The sequence below is a fragment of the Microtus pennsylvanicus genome, chromosome 7, assembly GCF_037038515.1.
Source record: "Microtus pennsylvanicus isolate mMicPen1 chromosome 7, mMicPen1.hap1, whole genome shotgun sequence".
NCBI classification, from domain to species: domain Eukaryota; kingdom Metazoa; phylum Chordata; class Mammalia; order Rodentia; family Cricetidae; genus Microtus; species Microtus pennsylvanicus.
Window position 1 is genome coordinate 10,322,092 of NC_134585.1, and position 23,106 is coordinate 10,345,197.

The 23,106-nt window shown below is 48.0% G+C and overlaps 1 protein-coding gene across 8 annotated transcripts in view; it reads left to right on the forward strand.

Moving 5' to 3' along the window:
• Window positions 1–23,106, forward strand: part of Pcnt (pericentrin) — an 86,283-nt gene that overhangs the window by 31,463 nt on the left and 31,714 nt on the right. For 3 of the 8 annotated variants that reach the window (XM_075979902.1, XM_075979909.1, XM_075979903.1), the window contains exons 16-27: window positions 6,488–6,639; window positions 7,091–7,242; window positions 7,462–7,694; window positions 9,731–9,893; window positions 10,576–10,788; window positions 12,589–12,621; window positions 14,721–14,950; window positions 15,427–15,543; window positions 15,651–15,671; window positions 18,160–18,363; window positions 18,600–18,770; window positions 22,044–22,907. In XM_075979902.1, coding sequence (XP_075836017.1) covers window positions 6,488–6,639; window positions 7,091–7,242; window positions 7,462–7,694; window positions 9,731–9,893; window positions 10,576–10,788; window positions 12,589–12,621; window positions 14,721–14,950; window positions 15,427–15,543; window positions 15,651–15,671; window positions 18,160–18,363; window positions 18,600–18,770; window positions 22,044–22,907 — 2,553 coding nt within the window. The remainder of the gene's footprint in view (window positions 1–6,487; window positions 6,640–7,090; window positions 7,243–7,461; window positions 7,695–9,730; window positions 9,894–10,575; window positions 10,789–12,588; window positions 12,622–14,720; window positions 14,951–15,426; window positions 15,544–15,650; window positions 15,672–18,159; window positions 18,364–18,599; window positions 18,771–22,043; window positions 22,908–23,106) is intronic. The other 5 variants (XM_075979904.1, XM_075979910.1, XM_075979905.1 and 2 more) reach the window with 3 other exon arrangements.

Here is a 23,106-nt window from a genome sequence, read left to right on the forward strand (position 1 = left end):
ATGTGTGTATGCATGTGTGTGTGTGCATGCATGCATGTGCACCACATGTGTGTGGTGCCTGTGAAGGCCAGAAGAGGGTGTTGGATCCTCAGGAACTGGAGTTATGAGTGGTTGTTAGGTGACAGATGGGTGCCGGGAACCACACTCAGATTGTCCAGAAGTGCAGCAAGTGCCGAGTCGTCTTGCCCACCAGACACCATTTTTTATATTGACCATACCAGCAAAACGGTTGTAAAGAAGGCCAAGGCAGCTAGAGGTGGGAAGAAGTTGCAAGGGTGGAACTTTTGGTTAGTCCTCTGTCAGATGAACTTTGTAACTGTGGTGGCCCCCGTGAGGTTCCTGAACATGTGCGGTTCTCCCGTTTTGTCCGCTGCCGGCTTTCCTAGGACACTGTGCTCTACACTTATGGCTCTGCCTGGTGGCAGCTTGGGCTGCCTGCTGTGTGCTAGCGTCCCTTGGAATACGTGTGTCCTGTGTACAAGAAGGTATTCCGTGTGTGCCTTAAAGCCCTTCCTGAGACAGGAACAGTGAAGCCTACACTGAGCTGTCCTCTAGCCAGGGGGTTCCTGCTGCTCAGCTTGAAGGCAGAAGGGTCCAGTGTCAGCCTGTGTATACCTGGGTTCCATTGTTGGCTTTTCCTAATGGGGTCCTATGTGAACCCCTTTATTTTTTCTGTTCATGGTCAGTGTCAAAGGACCACCAGCTGAATACAGGGGACACAGTTTGCTGGCTCTTCTGTTTTATTGCAGGAGAAATCTAAAAAGAGCTTCAAAAGCATCATTTCTTTTCCTTTTTGAAGATTTATTTTTATTTACATTGTAGGTATAAATATATGTATGTGTGTGTATAATTACAACCTGCTCAGTATGTATAGTTTACACACATACACACACACACACACACATTTTTATCTGCTAATCCATCTCACCATTTTTTTTAAATTGACTGGCTTTATAATCTATAAAAGTATAAATGCCTTTTCATACAATTAATCTTTGAAAATTGAGTACATCACATGTCTTCCGATAGCAGTCATGCAGGCTTGAAGTTGCTGGTGCCATGGCAGGGTCAGTGTGCTGGTATGTGTATGTCAGGTACTGTGTTGTGTGTGACGGCGTGTTCTCGTTGCTGTATCTCTTACCCTGTGTTTGTGCGCTGGGCACTGGGACCAGTGGGAGTTCCGTGATTTTCAAACTCTCGTGGCTACTGAAAGCTAGAGCCACTGTCTGTCAGCAGAGTCAGATGAAAGAAAGGGACATGGTCCCAACTGCGAGACCTCACTTGTGCTGGGAGGTGGCTTGACGTGACGGTGACTGCACAGGAAGGCGAGTGGCCAACAGGGCAGTCAAAGCCTCGGGGTGTAGTGAGTATTTTAATAAATAAAGCTTGCCCGCAGACCAGAGAGTAAGACAGCCCCACTGGTCAGCCTTACAGACCAGGCAGTGGTGACCACACCTTTAATCCCAGTAGCTCACACTAGTTTGCCATAGAAACCAGGCAGTAGTGGCACACGCCTTTAATCCCAGGCCTAGAGAGGATTATAAAACAGGAGGAGACAGCTCTAACACAGTCTCATTTTGAGGATTCATGGAGGCAGGATCGCCATTTTGGACTGAGGTAGAGGTAAGAGCCAGTGGCTGGCTGTTTTGCTTTTCTGACCTTTAGGTTGAACCCCAGTTTCTCTCTGGGTTTTTATTAATCGTGCCGCACATGTGCAGTTAAAATAACACTGTGAAAAGTAACCATGTCCTGTTACCCAGATTAAATAGTTTATAGCTTATGCCTCCACAGTGTTTCTCTTTGAGCTCATACCCCTTTCCTTCCCACGGACGCTACCATCTTGTATTTTTAGTTTTTTTTTTCACACTACTTTAATGCGTTTCATTTTTTCCTAGTGCACTTCTGAATAATACACTTGTGTAACTTTGTATTTGAATTTCGCACAAGGGACATATTTTTCACACACACACACCCCTCCGTTTATTTACTATTGGGTGGGCAGGCCTGAATAAGTGACATCATACATGGCAAGAGGACAATTTGTGCAAGTTGGTTCTCTCTGCCCTGTGGGAATAGGGTTTGAACTCGGGGTGGCAGGCTTGGCAGCAAGTGCCTTCCTTACCCTTTGAACCCTTTGCTGGCCCAGTGTCTCTATTGTACATTGAGGCTCAGCACGGCGTGTGAAATGCTCGTTGCTGTGCTTCATTTTGTGATGTTACCTCAGCAGGGCCGTTGGCTTTTTCCATTTTCCTGCTTTAATCAGTTAAGTTACTGTGGTTTTTCTTTGGGGTCTCCTGTCCCAAGGGTGTGAAACTTCTCAGGATCTGCAGCGCTCAGTTAGAGCCCTCTGCCGTATCCGACATGATTAGGAAATCGTAGCCTCCTCTACTGGGCTCTTCCCACACTTCACACCCTACTTGTCCGGTCAGCCCTACCTGTCCTGCTGGTTTTGGGGCTATGAAATGATGTCATGTTCCTAAGTTTGCACTTCCTTATTTGCCAACGAAGTGAGCATCTCTTCATATGTTTATAGTCAGTCCGTGTTTTTCAAATGTAAAATGCCTGCTTGTATCATTTGATATTTTTTCTATTTTTGAATTTTTTTTCCTTACACATTTTTGTGGATTTTCTTGTTTTGTTTTGTTTTTCGAGGCAGGGTTTCTCGTGTATCTCTGGCTGTCACGGAACTTACTCTATAGACCAGATTGGCCTTGAACTCACAGATCTGCCTGCCTCTGCCTTCTTGCTGGGATTAAAGGCGTGCACCGCCCCTGCTAGGCACTCGATTATTTCAGATTTATGATTGTTTTGTTCTGAACTAAGATTTTGTTGTTCAGATGGCTTCAAAGTCATGATCCTCTAATGATGTTCCTGTCTTTCGAGCGCTGAGATTACAGCATGTGCTACCTTGCTGGACTTTCTGGGAAAGTGGGGAAGTGGGGGCAGTGCTGCAGCTCACGCATGCTAAGTGAGCTGTACACCATCTTGTTCTTTCCGTATGTTTGGATTGCTGAATTGTCTTGCTACTTTTTTCTCCCTTCAAGCTTAGACTTTTGGTGCTTGCTTGACAGACCTTCCCCTATTTTATACAGACATTCTCCCTCCACGTGGGAGGCCATGAGATGTGGTAGCTGCTGACCTTGCCCATGCCCCTCCCCTTGGGCTCCATCCCTAATCGCAGTGCTCTTCCTCTCACTCCTGCTTGTTAGGACTAGCCCAGAACGCCTCAATAGTGGAGATCGAATAGACTTTGAAGCATTGGTTTCTTTGTGGAATGGAAGTATCAAAACTTTGGAGTGGCTGTTTGTAGTAATATCCCTTACTGGATTTTATAGCGTTCTCAGGAGAAATCTTACCCATCTTTTACAGGCTTGATTTGTGCTTAGAGATGTGGACAAGAGATTTAGGTGTTTTGTTTCTTTGTTTGAAACAAGACTTTACTCTGTAGTCTCTTCCCCCAGCATTGCTGAGGTTACCAGAGCATATAGCTGTACCAGGCTTTTTACCTGGGTACCTGAGATTTGAACTCAGATCCTTACAGTGTGCAGCAAGCACCTTTTCTTACTGAGCCATCTCTTCAACCCTCAGTTTAGTTTTCTTTTAAGTTACCAATTTAATTTTGAAAACATAGCTCTATAAAAAGTATCAAACTTATTCCAACATTCAGTTGTATTTTTATATTAAGATTATTTGACACTTACTATAACTTAAATTCATTACCAGAGGTGTAGAAAACATTAATAAATGATTAAATGCTATATTGAATAAAGTTACTGGAGCATGCATGCAGAAAAGCACGCCTAGCACTGTGAAACCTGTTCACCATTGGAGAAACTCTGCACTTGTGCCATTTTATCCAGTTCTCAGTTACCGCAACACCACAGAGCTGTGCAAGTTTAAACCTTTATCAGTTCCAGAGTGTAAGTTAATAAATATCAAATTTTAATTTTCACTTTGAACCTATATGAGTAAAAAGTACAGGGCAGGGCCGGGCGATGGTGGCGCACGCCTTTAATCCCAGCACTCGGGAGGCAGAGGCAGGCGGATCTCTGAGAGTTCGAGGCCAGCCTGGTCTACAAGAGCTAGTTCCAGGACTGGAACCAAAAAGCTACGGAGAAACCCTGTCTCAAAAAAAAAAAAAAGTACAGGGCACCATGACATAACGAATAATAGCTAGCTCACTACCTGTCGATAGCAACACATGGCTATTTCCAACCCCATAAGTTACTCGAGATTGAGTCAGAACATGGTTCTTTCATAGGGTTCGAGTTAACTTAATAATACTATCATGAATTCAGGGGACCCTCAGCGATTCCTTCAGATGATTTCCTTCTATGTGCAGAACCTGTTCATTCCTTCAGTCCTTTCCAGTTGTTTAGCACTTCCTTCTTTTTTGGACAGGATCCTAGGACTCCCACCACCTACTCAGTGTTGGCCTTTCTTTTTAAAATCCAGTTTTACTAAGATACTTGCTTATCCTTCTTTTCTTGGCTAATGTTGCTCGAGGGCCCTTAGCCCCCACAACCCAAATGTGAGTGGATGGGGTGAGAGAGAAGCAGGTAGATAGACAGAGCTCCAGGACTATGTCAGCCATCAGCCATGGGTGTAGCCACCTCCAGGCCACTTGTAGGGTCAGACATGGCTGTGCCAGGAGTCTGTTGCAGACCGGCTGTTGGAGGGTTAAGTTCCTCCGTAAACTGTCTTAGCACATAATTTCAAGTACCAAGTACTGGTAGCACTTGGTGTATGCTATTCATTTTCTGTCTCCTGGTCATTGTTTTCTATCTTGAAACTTTTTTGCTTTAGCCTGATTCCGCCAGTGGCTTTATGGAGTCTGTGTATTTTTGTGGTCTCTGCACTGACACTGCTTCCAGTTAGCCTCTGTGTAGTGAGCAGTTACAGAATCACATTTCTTATTCCAGTCTGCTCTTCCTGCTGCCCCTTCTTCCTGCTTAAACATTCTTGTGCATGTGTGTGCACAGAGGCCAGAGTGTTAACTAACCCTTCCCCTTTTTTTGTATCACTCTCTACCTATTCTTTTGAGGCAGGATATTTACTTGTACCTGGAGCTCATGTTTTCTCTGCTAGACTGGAAGCCACCAAGTCCCTGTGATCCTCCTGTCTCTAAGCCTCTTGGAGCGGGGTTTATGATAGATTGCCAGAACACCTGGGTTATATGGGTGCCGGGATCTAAACCCCAGGCCTCATGATTGCCCAAATGCTCTTAACTGCTGAGCCATCTCTCTAGCATGCCTGTTTAATACGTTTTTTTTTCAAGACAAGGTTTCTGTGTGGCTTTGGAGCCTGTCCTAGAACTAGCTCTTGTAGACCAGGCTGGTATTAAACTCACAGAGATCCACCTGCCTCTGCCTCCCGAGTGCTGGGATTAAAGGTGTGCGCCACCACCGCCCGGCAATTTCTGTACTTTCTAAGTTGTTTACTTCTCACGGGCCCTTGGCCCGGCTGTGACCTGCTGCAGCACTTGGTGTCATGGGTAGGTGTGCTCCCAGCTTGCTTCTGTGCCGCGTGCAGCTTCTCTACTTGAGACCACGTGTCTTTGGATCCTGACCTGGAGCATGTCAGCTGATCTCTGCCCTGACACAGATGTGCATATGCGTTGGGGGGGGGGTGGTGGCGAGGTGCTTCTGTTTGACTAGAGGGTGATTATCAGATATGTTCCGTCTGGTGTCTCCACAGGCATGGATGACAACTGTGGTCTCCTTTGAACTTTTCTCTTTCATTTGAGGTGCCCATGTTCATGTCAGCAGACCCATGGACTCTTGGAAAGTCTCTGCCACTCACAGCTGGCCTGCCCTTGGATTAAGGGTGCTCTGGCTGGTACCTTTCCCATGTAAGCTAAGAGCCATCAGATTACTGTGATCTGGCTACTACTTAGGACAGCATGGGAAACCTTTGTAGCCAGCAGCAAGAAAGCTGGCCTACCTGCTCCCTGTCCTGAACTACTGAGGCGCTGAGCCTGCCTTGCTTGTTTGTTTGTTTTTTGAGACAGCATCTCTTTACATAGCTCTGGCTCTCCTAGAACTCATTATGTAGGCCAGGCTGGCCTCAGACTCAGATCCTCCCACCCTGTCTCCTGAGTGCTAGAATCAAAGGTGTGCGTCTCCATACCTAGCTCGCCTCCATTTTTTGAAGAGAAACATGTAAGAAGGATCTTTGTCTGCGTGATGATTAATTTCGCTGTGAATGACTAGGTACAGGGGTTTTGTTTTGAATGATTATTTGATAGATGAATTCTGTGAGTTTGCCCATTCGTTTTTCTAGTATCAGGAACAAGTAGAAATTCTTTACATATACGTATTTGGTAAGTAATAAATAATGAAGGAAAAGCCAGTACTTCACCTTCGGTCACCCTCGTGTCCCTTGTTTGTCATTTTTGTCGAATGTACTATAAACTTGGGGTGGCGTCTTCTGCAGTCACCCGCTTGAACTGAGTAGTTTGATCAGAGCTTTCCCTTATTCTCGACAGCTGAAAGGCCAAGTCTTCTCGCTGAGTCGAGAGCTCGAAGAGTGCCGCACCGAGCTGGAGAGGCTGCAGCAGAGGCGGGAGCGGGAGAACCAGGAGGGTGCCACTCTCATCTGCATGCTCAGGGCCGATGCGGACCTGGCTCGGAGCGAAGGGTGCGTGCTTCCCTATCACGTGGCTGCCTAGCTAGCAGCAGCACGGCTGCATCTCCCAGCCCGCTGCACTTGCTGTGGGGGGGGTCTGAACATACTGACACCTGGGGTTTAGAGATAGCACCATTGACTTGACATTAAGTACCTGCATACCTGACACTTTGCCAGCTCTTCACATCACCAAACAGTAGCAAAATCCATTGTTTTACCAAAGTTTTGTTCCCTGTCACCAACTGCCGTTCCCTCCCACCAAAAAAAAAAAAATAGTTTCCTTGTGGAAGGCTTTCCTGTGTTAGCTTAGCATCAGGGTCAGGGATGGTGGTCTTTGGGATATTGTCTTATGGCTTTGGACTCTACCTGGCGTTTGTAGATGGGTGGTCAGCGTTTTGTGACGGGCCTGGAGGATTCCCAGAGCCAAGAGCAGCCCAAGGATGATGGTTGTTCTCTGTCTTAGGAAAGTACTCCGCGATGCTCTGAAGAGACTGCTCGATTTGTTTGGAGAAACACTGAAGGCCGCTGTCACCCTAAAGAGCCGAATCAGTGAGCGTGCGGGGCTCCTCCTGGACCATGTGGATGCTGCAGATACAAGTGATGCCCGGTTAGCAGGTACATACCAAAGATGGTTGTCTGTTAGGGCCTTGTGTCCTGGGAAAGGGTCCGAGAATATCCCCCAGGAGCTGTCTTCACTATCAGTTTCTGTACTCCAGGGGGACAAGTGCCAGGCCTAGGTAAAATTATCTGGTTCTCATCTGCCACCTCCCCTAAATTCTTCAACTGGATGGTGAGCTCCCTGGGTAAAGGTGTGGATATCTGTCTGTCTTGCAGCTGCAGCCCTTGGCGACATGTGGTCTGACGAGGGTCTACTTGAGATAGACAGAACTCTGCCTGAAGGGGCGGAGACGTCTTCAGTGTCAGAAATTAGCAGTCATGTGTGCGAAAGCTTTTTTATGAGCCCCGAAAACACACTGGAGTGTGAGCAGCCCATTAGGAAAGTCTACCAGAGCCTCAGCTCGGCTGTGGATGGCCTCCTGGAAATGGCCCTGGACTCTACTAAACAGGTGAGGCCCACGGCCATAACAGAGGCCAGTGGGGGAGTGGGTAGACAGGTGATACCCTGACAGAGCTGGGCGGATGTTATGTTACCACCGTCACTGCCAGGTACCGATTCTCATTCCAACCTGCAGGCTACAAAGAGTATCTTCGTTTCTCAGGTAGCTCTGAATCCATGGCGTGCCCAGTACCCCTTCTTCACTAGGTGTTTAGAGGCAGAACCCCCTGACTTTTTCTGGGTGCTGTTTGCTTTCCCTTCTTGATTTTAATCTTTGTTACTACTGATAGTGTTCTCATGCATGCTTCTTTTTCTGAACCAAAATTCTCAAGGAAGTATCCGTGAGAATGACAGCTAGAATCTGTGTTTATATAATCAAGTTAAAACATAGATTTCTACTGAGGATATGGTTCAGTTGATAAAGCCCTGGGCTGATCCTTAGTACTATATAGACAGGCCATGGTGGTGCAGAGTTTGAGGCTCAACCTAGGCTATATGAGATCCTGTCTCAAAAGCAACACCAGGGCCAGGAGGAGCAGCACATACTTTTAATCCCAGCACTTGGGAGGCCAGCAAGTTCTAGGCCAGACACTGTCCTTTAAAAACAAAAACAAAAAATTGAAACCTGCAAATCCGCTTTTTTTGCTTTACTGAATACTAATGCTTTCTATTTGGAGATCACACTAAGAAATGGACTTTTTAATTAATTTCTTAAAACATTTTTGGTAATTGGAAAAGATATTAACTAGAAATATGAGCAGGGCGGTGGTGGCGCACGCCTTTAATCCCAGCACTCGGGAAGTAGAGACAGGCGGATCTCTGTGAGTTCGAGACCAGCCTGGTCTACAGAGTGAGTTTGAGGACCGCCAGAACTTTAACACATAGAAACCCTATCTTGAAAAATGAAAAAGAAAGAGAGAGAGAGAGAGAGAGAGAGAGAGAGAGAGAGAGAGAGAAATATGAAGATAGGGAAAGCAAAAGATGAGATTCTTTTTCTGAGGTTAGCGGGTGACAAAATCAATGTGCAGCATTGCTGTAGAGTGAGTGCCCCTCCTGGGTGCTGGAGACTAGAGTTTCTGATTCTTACTTCCCACCAAATGTTAAGCCCAGTTCTTTAGTGGGACCTACTGTCCTCTCTCAGGAACCAACATGTCTAGCATCTTACTTATAATAGGTGCTTTGGGTGGTCTCCATGTGTATCTGTAAGGAAGCCCCCCATTCTGAGAGCATCTAATGGCCCACAGGACCAATCTTTGCAGCGGGAGCATCCTAGCAAGCACCACAGGGCCGCTGTTTCATTAGCTCTTGCTTTGTTAGATCTCTGAGTTCCAGGACAGCCAGAGCTACAGAGAGACCCTGTCTCGAAAAACAAAAACAAATGAAAAAGCATTGCCTTGTGGAAGATGTGTCTTCGGGGAAGGATCTGGGGAGATGTTAGAGGGCCTATCACACCCATCATGGGAACAGCCTTGTGGGAGGTCCAGGAGCTCTCTAAAGCTGATGCAAGGCTGGTAGCAGAAGGCTGTGGGTTGGATTGCAGTCAGACAGGCCTCTTGGCAGAACCACGTTTGACCTTGGCTGCAGGAAGGGGCAGAACCAGGAGGGAGCAGCCTGTTGGAGGATGGGAGGATAGAAACATTAGAACTGGCCTCTGGACCATTTTCAAAGAAGAAGCAAAAGACCTTAGAGGCCTGTGGACATCTTGAGCCTCAAGGAAGGCCCAGGTTGTGCTATTAGTGAGGAGCTAAGGGAAGCTTAGGCCTGGACGCTCTCTTGTGTGCTGGGGGCAGTGGGGTGTAGGTGTTTTGTGTTCAGAGGCCCAGTCCTATAGATGGCCTGGTTCTAGAGATACAAATGCTGGGAAGGGTGTGGTAAAGGAGGCTAATGAGGAGCTGTTAGCCGTGTGGAGACGGCTCTGTTGCCATGGTACTGTCTCTCAGCCCTAGCTCTTCTGCTGGGGACCTGGGGTCTTGGTCCCTTCTTCCTCCTCTTCATACCCTCTGTATTTTTTATATGGAGTTGTGATTTTCAAATGTATTTCAACAGCTGGAGGAAGCACGCCAGCTCCACCGTTGTGTTGAGAAAGAGTTCCGTCATAGGAATGAGGAGATGGCGCAGGCTGTGCAGAAGCAGCAGGAGCTGCTGGAACGCCTGAGGCAGGAGAGTGCGGCCAAGGATGGGCTGACCCTGGAGTTGCACACTGCCGAGGGTGAGTGGCGTACTGTGTAACCAGACTGAGGCATGGAAGTAGGTATGCCCGTCCTGCAGGAAGCATGGAAGTAGGGATGCCCGTCCTGCAGGAAGCATGGGAAGCAGGCTCTTTAACAGCAAAATGTCAGGGTGAAATACTGGCTTTGTCCCTCAGTAGACGTTTTATTTGGTTTATTTATCATTGGCTTGGGGATCCCATGTTGGTGACTGATCTGTTTGTGGGCTCCAGAGGGCCCTGCAATGCCTGCTGTCACTTGGCACTGGGCTTTCCTCTTCTGTGCATCCGTGTCTTTCGAACTTGTGATCCTCCTGCCTCTGCCTCCTTCAGCAATTCCTCCTGGTGTGCACCACCACAACTGGCACATCTGTGTCTCTCGGCCATCAGATGGTGCCTGGCTCTGCCCATGGCCATCCTGTCACAGAGCATTTGGGATCTTTGCACAGGCGAATTGGCTCCCTGGAGTGCAGTTCTCTCCAGGGCTTTGCTTGTCTGGAGACCCAGCCTCCTGCACTGAGTGTTACTGACCCTCTACCTCCCCCAGAAGTGACCTGCGCTGACCTTCTAGTACTCGGGCCACATCAGTGTTTTGTCCAGAGCCCCAGCAGCCTCTCCTCCTTCCCCGTGGGTAGCACTAGAGAAAACCTGTGAAGCATATCTCTGTGCTTGGCCTGTCTTTTAGGGCTCCTTGAAGGACTCAAGGTGGAGAAAGCAGATCTGCAGGAAACACTGGGGAAGAAGGAGGAGTCGGAACAGCAGCTGATCCTGGAGCTGGAGAACCTGCAGAATCAGCTGCAGCAAGCAGCCCAGGAGCTGGCCACGCTGAGGGAAGAAAACTCCGTCCTGTGGAACCAGAAGGAAACTTTCACTAATGAAGCAAAAGAAAGAGAAGCTGGTGAGAGCTGGTGATGGTGGAGGACTGAGTGGGACGGGGGTGCAGCAGCTGACCCCAGCGTACACATAAACTTGGTCTTTGAGGAGGAGGAAATACAAAAAGCAAGGAGGCATGTCTGGGAGTCCATGGTTGGGTGGGATGCTTTATGGGAAGTGCAGGCCACGGGAAGGACAGCTGGCTAGGGTGTAGCATCCAGCTGCTCTGCAGTGGTTCAGAGGGAGATGGGCCTTAAAGGCCACCATTGCTAATGAGCTCTGTGCCTCTGGGGAAGGAACTGCCCTTGGGGCAGCAGGTTAGTGTATCAAGCTCTGGAGAATGACTTGGCCTAAAATCTTACTGAAGATAAGTGTCTGGTATTGGTTCTGACTCAGAACACAACTGTATTTGGGACCATGCCTTCTAACATAGGAGCTTTTGAGGGAATGTTCAAGATTCAAACCACAGTGTACTTTCAAAATGAGATCTATACTTTCTGGAGGCACAGGGGCTTACTGTGTTGCTTAGGCTAGTCTTTTAGCCAGCCTCCTATCTCCGTGTCATGAGTGCTGAGATTGCGGCATGCCACCATGTTCAGCCAGTTTTTATGTATATCTTAGCTGTGTTCAGAATGAAAGTGGATAAACAAGAACCACACCCCGCTGCTTTAGCAGGTTGTTTCCCACGTGTCAGAAGCACTTCCACTTCGTGAGTGCCTTGCCCTCTCTATTTTCTTTTCCTATATTTTTTCCCCGTGATTTTATTTTAATTTCCCTTCTCTGGGACATAGCTGGGCAAACATGACTCTTGGGCCATTCCCTCCTTGACACTGGAGGTCCTAAGTGTAACTGTGTCCTGCTTCACAGGTTTTCAGAAACCCCGGTGCTTCCCTCTGTCCCCACCGTGTGTGTGTGTGTGTGTGTGTGATGAGGTCCCTACTCCCAGCTCATTCAGTTAAAAGTCCTACTTTCTGTTAAGGCTCCTTTTCTATGCTGGAACATTTTTCAAGGGCTGGCCCTTTCTTGTGTACCCTGTGCCTGAATCCTGTCCCTGGACACGTTGTATTTCTTTACCATGATGTAGCATGTAGAGCCTCAGCACCCACGGACTGGTTTGCAGCCTGCTGATGTAGCTCGTGTGTCTATTCGGAGCTCTTTGGGAATCTTTTGGGGCTGTCAACTCCCCATCCCTTACATTTTTGTCTCCTGCAATCATCACATCGTGCAGCACTGTGATGGCAGAGACCCAGGCTGAGGTTGGGCCTCTCCGGGAGCATGTCTTTGGCCGACTGTTCTCAGAGAGTCCCTTCTCGTTGGGCTCTGTCACTGCAGGCTCTTGTAACTTCTCGGCTGGGAGTCACTTGGAATTGTTTCCACAGCCTTGATTTTTACTCTTGCGTCTTTACCCTTCCACCCTGGGGCTGTGGTTCCAAATTGCTCATATCCCCTCAGCCTCTCTTTCTCAGAGCCAACACTGCAGCTGTGGCTTCCTTGGCCACAGGCTTCCTGGGATGACCTCAAGCCACCCGGGGTCCTGCAAATATGGAACAACTTCCCAGGAACCTTGAGAACTCCATCCTGCCTCACTTTTCTTGAGTGTTTCTTCATTTCTTTAGGTGTATGTCCTGGCTACTTTGGGGGTAGTGTTGTTGTCTTTACTGTTTGTTTTCCTAGTTTCCTCTAAAATGAACTCCTGAACCCCCCTGGGGGCTGGACTCTGTCCACTTGGGGCAGCCAGTGGTATCCCAGATGTGCAGGCCTCGGTGCTGCTGGCTGGTTGGTCTGGGCTCTTTCCTTTCCTGTGATGGTTTGTTTCCTGTTGTAGGCACTCCTGACTCTTCCGCACACGAGGACACAGGTTTGTAGAAAGTGTGCCCTCTGCATGATCACTGTATGTTTGCATCAGATTTTTCCAGTTACTGACTAAGAGGAAAAATGCTTCAGAGCTTTTCTGGCAAATTATTGAATGATATTATAGTCTTTAATAATCACTCATTAAAAATGGCAGGATTGTCCCAGATGTTGGGGAACATTATTTTAAGGTGTGTTGCTTTTGTTTATGCTGCATTTGTTTAACTCCGTGAAGCTGTGATTCTTTGCCTGTCTAAAATACCTGATGGTCTTAAGGAGCTGAACAGTCCAGTAGCTGAACAAGGATAGGCAGGGCTGGCAGGCAAAGGGGATAAATAGGAGACACGAGGAAGGGGAGGAGGACATCAGGTGCCAGCCACCCAGCCAGCCACGGAGTAAGAGTGAAAGTAAGATACCAAAGAAAGAAAGATAAGAGCCCAGAGGCAATAGAGAGTCGAGATAACTCAAGTTAAGAAAAGCTGGCAAGAAACAAGGCAAGCTGATGCCAGGCATTCATAACTAAGAATAAGCCTCCGTGTGTGATTTATTTGGGAGCTGGGTGGTGGGCCCCTCTAAACACAAAATAAAGAGTAAAACCTTGCCCAACACAGTGGTATTTACTTTTTTCTCTAATGACTTCTGCAATTTTAAGTCCTGTTTGTGCTGTTTTGCAAGAATTGATGCTTTTTGTGACCATTATGGTGTTGGTTCAGGTCCCTGTGCAGGACTCCTGGCAGGTGACCTGGGGAGGGTCTGGACCTGCTTGTGGCTTTATGCCTTGTCTGCCTTCCATTAGGTCCTCATCTCCACAGCCCCTGTAAGCCACGTCCCCTTGCCTCCCGCTGAAGTCAAATGGAGGGTGCTGTCATCGGCCTTTAAAGGGGCCCGTGTGTTTCTTTTTGATGAGGCAATGCCAACTGGCTGAGCTTACTTAAAGTTTGTAATTGATGTTATAACTGCATGTTTAAGGAGAGCTTACTGTAACTGCTGACTTCCTAGCATGGAGATTTGATGAGAATGTTACATTCATGGTACTAGTTTGTCAGAAAAGATGGACAGTTTTGAGTGCTGATGAAATGAAATTTGTGTCTCTGCCTGTCGATAGTCACTTAGTACTTGCCACTAGTTCTGAGAGTCCTGCAGAGCCACTGTGTCCCGTCCCCACCCCCCACTAAGCTTTACCTCCTGCTGAGTTCATGTTGAAGAACACACATGTGGACAAACATTGCAGAATATTGTGACATATTACTGGCTTACCAGGACACACTGTTGTTAAAGTGGTGCATGAGAGAAAGATGCTCAGGTGGGGGAAGAGGGGAGGGGAGAACGGAGAGCAGCCTCTGGAGACAGGAGTGGCAGAAGAAAAGAGAGACAGGCAGACAGAGAGATAGGCGGAGAAGCAGAGAGAGGGGAAGGAGAGAAGGAAGGAAGAACAGGTAGAAAGAGATATGGGATGTGCGCAGGGCCCTTTAAAAGGGAACGCAGTGAATGTGCACAGGAGGTGCTCTTAGTGGCTGCAGCTGAGGGCATAGCATGTTAGGATCCCAAGGGCAGGCCAGTACAGATGCCTGAGTACTAACAGCCCTGCCTGTCCTGGAATTCTGTGTGTAGACCAGGCTGGCCTTGAACTTATAGGGCTTCACCTGCCTGTGCCTCACAAGTGCCGGGATTAAAGGTGCACCCCCTCTGACTTCAGGACAGACTCATGTTAGGCTTCTATAAAGTTTTGCCATTTTTAATTTAAAAGATGATTTTTGTTTTTGGAAGTAATTTGTTTTTTTCTGAGGACATCTTACAGAGTTGTGGGTATGTTAGGGTGTGGGCTTGAAGTCTGACAGGAGGAGACAGGCTGGCTCAGCTCCCTTGTCATGACTCTGCAGAGGGGGAGGTTTTGGAGAGGGGTGAGGCTTGGCTTTTGTCATGGGGACCATGCTTGAATCTCAGGGCAGCCGAATGTGGTGACTGTTCTAAGTTGTCGCTGCCATTCCAGTTCCGGTTCCTATGAGCAGTCTGTCGAGGTCCGGCACTGACAGTCACCACAAGCCCCAGTTGGGTAAGTCCATGCGCTGAGCTAGGACTCCATGTCTGTTTTCTTGGCATCCTTAGCCCTGCAGAAGGAAGTGGAATCTCTGACCAGGGACCAGTGGGAGGCCAGGAAGCAGTCTGAGAAGGACCGTGCCACCCTACTCTCTCAGATGCGGGTCTTGGAGTCTGAGTTGGAGGACCAGCTTGTGCAGCACCGGGGCTGTGCCCAGCTGACTGAGGAAGTGACCACCCTGAAGCAGCAGCTGGCTGCCCTAGACAAGCATTTACGTAGCCAGCGTCAGTTCATGGATGTAAGAAGTTTTGTTTGCTTGTTTGTTTACATCACTTAACCAGCCGAGAGCACGGATAGCTTCTGTGCCATCACGTTGCAGACTGGTGTGTGGTACTCATCTCAGTGGCCTTGTCGCCTTGACTGGAGTGGGTACTTGGCGTCCTGTCTGCATTTTGGAAGATGATTCTGAGTTATCCTGGCATCTTCTTGTCCCATATTCCTTCCTATGGTCTTGGGAGAAATTTCTAGCAGTCCAGCTGCATTCTTGCATCAGTCTGTTTCTACAGAGACTAAAACTGTCTTCCTGCCCAGCAGTTTCAAAATACCATGACTCTTTTGGAGATCTCCTTTGCAATTTAGCGTTAGATGACTTCTTAGCTCCATTTTGAAAGTTGACCGTGGTGAAGGGGATGTTATGGGGTCGGCAGACACGCTTAATGTGTGGTTGGAGCCTCATTCCTTGGCTTTGGTCCTCACATGTGACTTCTTGTTCAGGAGCAGGCTGCTGAGCGTGAGCACGAGCGTGAAGAGTTCCAGCAGGAAATCGAGAAGCTGGAGGAACAGCTCCGCCAGGCAGCCCGGCCACGGCCTCCTGGGTCCCGTGACCGCCAGGTAGGTCAGCATGTGGTGTCCAGTGTCTGTGGGTGACTTAATTACTGCGACATTTTAAAGTGTTGTTTCTCTTTACATTTTGCCTTCCATGGATGTGGAAACAACAGTGTGCACAGCTAGATGAGGAGGTAGGATGACGGCGTCTCCTTTGCTTTCGTCCTTCTGTCAGCTGATGGCTTGCAGCTTCCTAGCACAGCTTTCCCTCACCCTGCATGGCGGTTTGGGGCTGTGCGCACCGCCCTGTTGCTTACTCTTTGTGCTTTCGTTTCGTGCTGTGGAGGTCTGCAACCCCTTGACTGAGGTAGCTGTAGCTGATTTGCTTGTGCTGTTTTAAAAAGTAAACTTATTTTAAGGGAAAGAATGAAGTTGTGAGGAGTAAGAGCCAGATCTCGTTGAGTGAGAGTCCTGCTTTCCAGCCTTGTATTGAAGGGACGCAGACAAGCTGGGCAGCCCTCGGTACCACTTCCTCCTCATGCTTTCCCACACTGTTGTACATTAAATATCAAACAAGGACTGCAACGGTTGGTTCAGAAAAGAGGCGGACGTGTAACACGCAGTTCCCTGTAGGGATGAGGTTTGTTAGATTGAGCAGGCTTCTAGGCTGCGATTGGGTCTCCAGGTGGGATCGAGAGCCTTCGACAGAAATATGTGGAGATAATATGTGAAAGGAAGCATGATGGGACCTCAAACGGGAAGAGAAGCTTCCCTTAAAACCTGGAGAGGACCTTCAGTAAGAGTGAGAATAAGGGGCTGGAAAAAATGGTTCAGCAGTAGGGACCACTGGCTGCTTCTCCAGAGGACTCGGCTTCTGATCCCAGCATCCATATGATGGCTGACCATTCATCACAGCTCCAGGAATCTGGTGTCCTTCTGCCTCTGCGCATGCTGCACGCATGTGGTGCACAGGCAGACATATGCAGGCGAAACAGCCATACACATAGATAAATTTAAAATTCTCTTTCTTTCCTTCCTTCTCTTTTCTTTCTTCTTTCTTTTCTTTTTCTTTTTTTCTTTTTTAAGACATAGCCCTGGCTGTTCTGGAACTTACTGTGTAGAAAGCTTGCTTCAAATTCACAGAGATCCCTCTGCCTCCCAAGTGCTGAGGTTAAAGGCGTGCACCACCACTACCTGGCCTTTCTTTCTTCCTATTATTTTTTTACAACCCTCTTTCTCTTCCTTCCTTCCTTCCGTCCGTCCTTCCTTCCTTCCTTCCTTCCTTCCTTCCTTCCTTCCTTCCTTCCTTTCTTTCTTTCTTTCTTTCTTTCTTTCTTTCTTTCTTTCTTTCTTTCATGCATTGGTGTTTTGTGTGCACATATGTCTATGTGAGGGCATCGGATCTCCTGGAACTGGAGTTCCAGACAGTTGTGAACTGCCATGTGGTTGCTGGGAATTGAGCCTGGGTCCTCTGGAAGAGCAGCAAGTGCTCTTAACCTATGAGCCATCTCTCCAGTCCCCCTTTGAGAGTGAGAACAAGGAGTTGGAAAGATGCCTCAGTGGCTAAGAGCACTTGTACATGGTGGCTCATAACCATCTGTAACTCTAGTTCCAGAGGATCCAACACCCTCTTCCGACACTGGCACAACTGTGTGTGCTTACATACATGTGGACAAAACATACATAGACACATACATACACATACATAAAAACATCTGAAAAACTAAAACAAACAAAAGAGTGAGAATAAGCAGGTGGGGAGCCTTCCCGAGAGGGATGAGGTGGGCAGATGAGTCTCTCCCCGTGAGCAGCCTCCCTGAAGAATCTCGAGAGCTCTTGGACAAAGGAAACACTAGGTTCTTTACAGCTTTGGAGGGGTGGCATGAATTTCACATCACCTGATGTTGTTCAACATGATGTGTGAATGACAGAAAGCATGGAGCAGGTTTATAAACAGAGCTGCCAGGGCACAGCACTGATGACTTTTTGACTTCCAGAGAGAGCTGTAGGCTGTGTAAGGGATGTGGCTTGAAGGTGTAGGCTCCTGGTCTAGCATTTTAGAACTGAAATTATGTGTCACCTCTTTTTGTTGTTTTTGTTTTTCAAAACAGGGTTTCTCCATATTTTTGGCACCTGTCCTGGAGCCTGCCCTGTGTGTCACCTCTTAGGACTGGTTCATCACTCTTCTTCCCCTAGTTCCTTTCATGTTGTTGCTCTCTTTTTATTTTAACTGCTAAAGCGGCATGCCATTCTTTTTGGATTTTTTTTTTTTTTAGTTTATGTGTAAGGTGCTGTGTCTGCATATATGCCTGCATTCCAGAAGAGGGCATCAGATCCTATTATAGATGGCTGTGAGCCACCAGGTGGTTGCTGGGAATTGAACTCAGGATCTCTGGAAACTGCTAATGCTCTTAACTGTTGAGCCATCTCTCCAGTCCCTGTAGTATTCTGTTCTTTTCTGTCAAAATAAGTTTTATTTTACTAATGCATTTGAGGTTATATTCTGCTTAGCGTGTGCTTCTTTTTTCTCCTTAAACACCTGTGCTGATCTGCCTGTAGGTTGCATAGTACACCGAGATTTGAAACAACAGATCATACCTTAGTTGGTTTGTTATAAACTGGTTTATTTGCAAGATTTTTTTAACTCTGTTACGTTCCTTCTACATTTGCTTTTGTGTTTAGGTTGAATTGTTACAAGAAAAATTGAGAGAAAAATTAGATGGATTTAATGAATTGGTCATAAAGAAAGATTTTGCAGAACAACAGTTGTTAATCCAAGAAGAAGAAATTAAACGTCTCGAGGAGACAAATGTCAACATACAAAGACAAATGGCCCAGCTCCAGGAAGAACTGGAGAGACAGAAAAGACACATGGAAGAATTCAAAGTAAAGTCCTGTGCATCCTAGTTGGGGCAAAGCACCAACCTGGGGGTGGTGAACTGTGGACGGGTCAGACACTGTGTAGATCAGCTCGTAGGGAAAGAAGTGTTGGGTCTCTTGGGCATGTGGCATGAGACTAAAACGGGACTTATATTTTGGGGGCCCTGTAGTAAGCCTAGACAGGTCCTCAATTCCTTGTTTGCCTAAAATAAATATCTATTCTTCCCCCTCCCCCAAAATAGGATAAAGAGGTGCTAAAGCAAGAGCACGTGAGTGACTTGCTGCTACCCCCTGTACCACAGTGTAGGGCGGTCGAAGCTGGGTTTCCTGTGCCTTCTCAGGACAGCCCTCCTAGGGGTCCTGAGACCCAGCCAGAGGTGACAGAGAGAGCACTCCTGCAGGATGAGAATGAGGTAAGTAACATGAGCTGTCTGTGACTGCCTAACTGCAGCCCCATGTCCCCTCATGGCCCTGAGCACTTCTGCCTGAAAGATGACCATCCAAAAACAGGTTGTAACCAAAGGATATACTTTGTAACTTTTGGGGATGTATGTCATTCTAGGATAATACCTGCTCTTTGAGATCTTCTAAAGTTGCTTTAATAAATATTCAATCAGCTATAATATTAGATAATTTTCAACACTTCTTCACTTAGATGAAAGAGTTTGGACTTAAAAGAACAGCAAGAAATGATCAAAGATGACTTAGTAGCTGGGTGTGGTGGCATATGCCTTTAATTCCAGCACCCAGGAGGCTGGCAGATCTCTTGAGTTCAGAGCCATACTGGTTTAGTAAGGAAGTTCCAGGCCAGCCAGGGCTACACCGCCCTGCGTCATAAAATAAAATAAAACGACAAAGATGACTTAGTAAGTAAAAATGAAGAAATACTACATCTGGACTTAAAATTAGATAAACAGAACAATGTTGCTGTTGACAGCCTCCAAGGACCTAAGGAGGAGAAGGTGGCCTTAAAGGTAAACTCTGATCTGTCTGCAGAATAAGTGTGTGTTGGTTGTGTAAATGCCGAGGCCACCACAAAGTACCTACAGGCCTCCCTCCAAAGTAGAAGAGGGACCCGTGTAGTAGAGAGCGGAGGCTTCTGCTCTGTGTGCTGCTTGGAGCAACCTTCTTAGGATTCAGAGTGGAGAGCCAGTGGCCCTGCCCCAGGTCCCAGGTGCTTTCATCACTAATGGTTTGCTCAAGTCCTGATGCGCTGGCATTTAGGGGAAGGCTCCTCCACCCCTGGTATAATTAGGGGGAGAGATAAAGCATCATTTGGGCCTTATAGACACACCCTTTCCACTGGTGAGTTTAAAAAACAAAGCAAAAAACCAAGACCCAACAAACCTAAAACCATTATGCCGTCTTCCTCCTTTACATGGGAGAAAAACCACCTTGGCTGCAGAAGCAAAAGAGCTGCTCCCTGGCAGAAACCACACAGAGAGGAAGCCCAACTTGAGCAGTGGGGAGAGCTTTGATACATGTTGTTTGTCTTCCAAGGACCCTGGTATCAGTGAACTGTAACAGGCTCAGGTGGGGGTTTGCGCTGCTGTGAATGGGCAGGCAGTGTAGAGACAGTGGCGGGTAGTGCTTCTGTGACTGTGGTGAATGTTGCAGAACGCTGGGAGACAGTGTTTGTGCCACCGTGATTGGCCAATGTAGAGATGGTGGTGGGGAGTATTTATGCCACTGTGAATGATACTGTAAGACACTGGTAAGTGGGTTTGTGCTCAGGCCTGACAAAGATGTGGAGCACGTGTCGGTTGGTTCACAACTGCCTGTGACTTCATCTCAAGTGGATCTGGTGGCGCCTTCTGGCCTCTGGGTTCTCACCCACATGTGGCGTAGACACATGCACATGAATAAAATAATCTTAAAAAAAAATGAGGAGGATGTTTTCCCACTTCCCCATTTTCTTCTGAAAGTGGTTAACATGATGCGATTTCTTCTTTGATTGCCTTAATAATAAAGGCAATTGAAGTTCATTTATTTATTTAATTATTTATTTTGGTTTTTCGAGACAGGGTTTCTCTATAGCTTTGGAGTCTGTCCTGGAACTAGCTCTTGTAGACCAGGCTGGCCTCGAACTCACAGAGATCCACGTGCCTCTGCCTCTCGAGTGCTGGGATTAAAGGCTTGCGCCACCACCGCCAGGCCTGAAGTTCATTTTATTTGTGCAGTTTTGATTTTGTTTGTTTTTTAAGCGCCATCTGGCCTTGAACTCAGTGATCTCTTGCCTAAAAATATATACCACCATACTTTGCTAATTTGGGGAAAATTTTTGATAATTCAATTTTTTAAAGAATTGTTTATTCATTATGTATAGTGTTCTGCCTGCCTGTATCCCTGCAAGCCAGGAGAGGGCGCCAGGTATCACTACAGATCTTTGTGAGCAACAATGTGGGGGGGTTGTTCACTCAGGTTACTGGAGGGACAGACAGGGCTAGAGCTGGCTGCCGTGTGTGCAGTGTTCGCCCAGAGAGACAGACAGTGCTATAGCCGGCCGCCGTGCGTGCGGTGTTCCCCAGACGGCTGCAGAGACAGACAGGGCTAGAGCTGGCTGCCACGTGTGCAGTGTTCACCCAGAGAGACAGACAGTGCTATAGCCAGCTGCTGTGTGTGCAGTGTTCCCCAGACGGCTGGAGAGACAGACAGGGCTAGAGCTGGCCGCCGGGTGTGCAGTGTTCCCCAGACGGCTGGAGAGACAGACAGGGCTAGAGCTGGCCGCCGGGTGTGCAGTGTTCCCCAGACGGCTGGAGAGACAGACAGGGCTAGAGCTGGCTGCCGTATGTGCAGTGTTCGCTCAGACGGCTGCAGAGACAGACAGTGCTATAGCTGGCCGCTTTGTATGCAGTGTTCCCCAGACGGCTGCAGAGACAGCAGGTGTGGTTCATTCAGTTCTGCTTGCAAACCCTCTGGCCTGTGTTCTCATTTCAGATGTTAGCATGACAGACACCTAAAGTCTAAATGCTGCTTGGGGAAAATCAGACAAGTGAGTTAGGGGTTACAGAGTAAGGAGTCTCATGAGTGTAACTGGCGGTGTGTCAGCCCCATGAGTAGGCACAGAAGAATATAAGGCTGAAGAGAAACTAGAGTTTGAGTTTAAACCCAGAGCTTTGGGGTAGGGAACATGTGCTATGTTGAGATTTGTGGGCATCCTTTCTCTGTACCCGAAGAGTGGGCATAGTGTGTTTGGATTTACAAATCCATCTGAGGATAGTATTGGCTTATTCCTTTCTCTGTGCTTCTCTGCTTCTGCGTGTTAGTATTCAGACATCTATCCGTACTGGCCTGCCCTTGAGATTCTGGCAAGCTACATCCTCAACTGTAGCCACTAAGAAGACCTTGTGCACATTTGCTACATTCCCTTTTAAAAGGGCCCTGCCCAACCCCTCCCCCCCCCGTGTCTCCCTCTGTCTGTTCCTTTATCTTTCTCTCTCCTTCTTTGCCTGTGTCTCTGTCCCTCCTTCTCTCCCTCTGCCTATCCTTTCTCTTCTGCTCCTGTCCCCACAGGTCCTTCTTACCCCGCTTCTTCCCCCTTCTTACGTTCCCTTTCCCCTAATAAAAACCCCTCCACGTGAACTCTGTTGCATGGTGTCTTTCTCTCATGCGCCGTTTTTTAATTACAGCACTATGTACTGGGAAGGAGAAGCTCGTGCTAATTCATTCATGTGCTTCCTCTTCAGGTTGTCCCCAGTAGGAACTCCGAGATTGAGGAGCTGAAAGCCATCATCGAAACTCTGCGGGAAGACCAAGAACAATTACAGAAGAATAAAGCAGAAGAAATTGAGCAGCTCCACGAAGTCATCGAGAAGCTGCAGAGTGAGCTGACCCTTATGGGGCCCAAGGTGCATGAACTCAGTGATCACCAGGCTAACAGTCTCCACGACGAGCTGTCCTGCCTCCACGCAGAAGACCGGCGTGAAAAGGACCTACGGAACGAGCTGGAAGCTGCACAGGCTGCCAAGGAGGTCTTTGGCCAGCTTCTGGCAGACCAGGCACATGGACACAGCCAAGTCCTGGAGGCACTGCAGCAGCGTCTACAAGATGCCGAGGAGGTTGCTGCAAGACGCTTGGCTGAACTAGAACATTGTGTGGCCCTCAAAGAGGCTGAGGTTGAAGGCATGGCCTCCCGGATCCAAGAATTTGAAGCTATCTTGAAGGCAAAGGAAGCAGTGATTGTGCAGAGAGATTTGGAGATTGACACCATCAAGAAGTGGAAAGTAACTCATTCCCTTGAGCTGGAGACCATCCTCTTGGCTTTGACACACTTCTGTCATGCTCTGGAACAGCAGACCTTGGCCACCCCTGAGGAGCCTCCTGAGCTCCAGCAGCTGCGAATGCAGTGCGCTCGCCTCAGCCACCAGCTGCAAGTGCTGCACCAGCGCTTCCTGAGTTGCCAGGTGGAGCTGGACCGGCAGCAGACTCAGGTAGCATCTGTTGGCTGCTCATCCCCTTGTGCGGATACACAGGCGAAACATGACGGTCAGTTGGAGCAGGACAGTGTCAGCACGGGGCTGGCCTTGGTGCCCCACAGCTCGCCTCCACAGGTAGGCCTTTATCGTTGGGGGTGACAGTAGGGAGCTTTCTGTTTTGGAGTTGGAGGTGGGGGGTGCCCTGGGGCCAGGCGGGATGCTGGGTTGTCATCGTCATCCTCCAAGGCTTCTGTCTTCTCAATTTTAGTGACTTCTTTTTAGTCTGGACATTGGGCTCCTGCTGTCATTAGTGGCTTCTAACGGCAGAGATGAG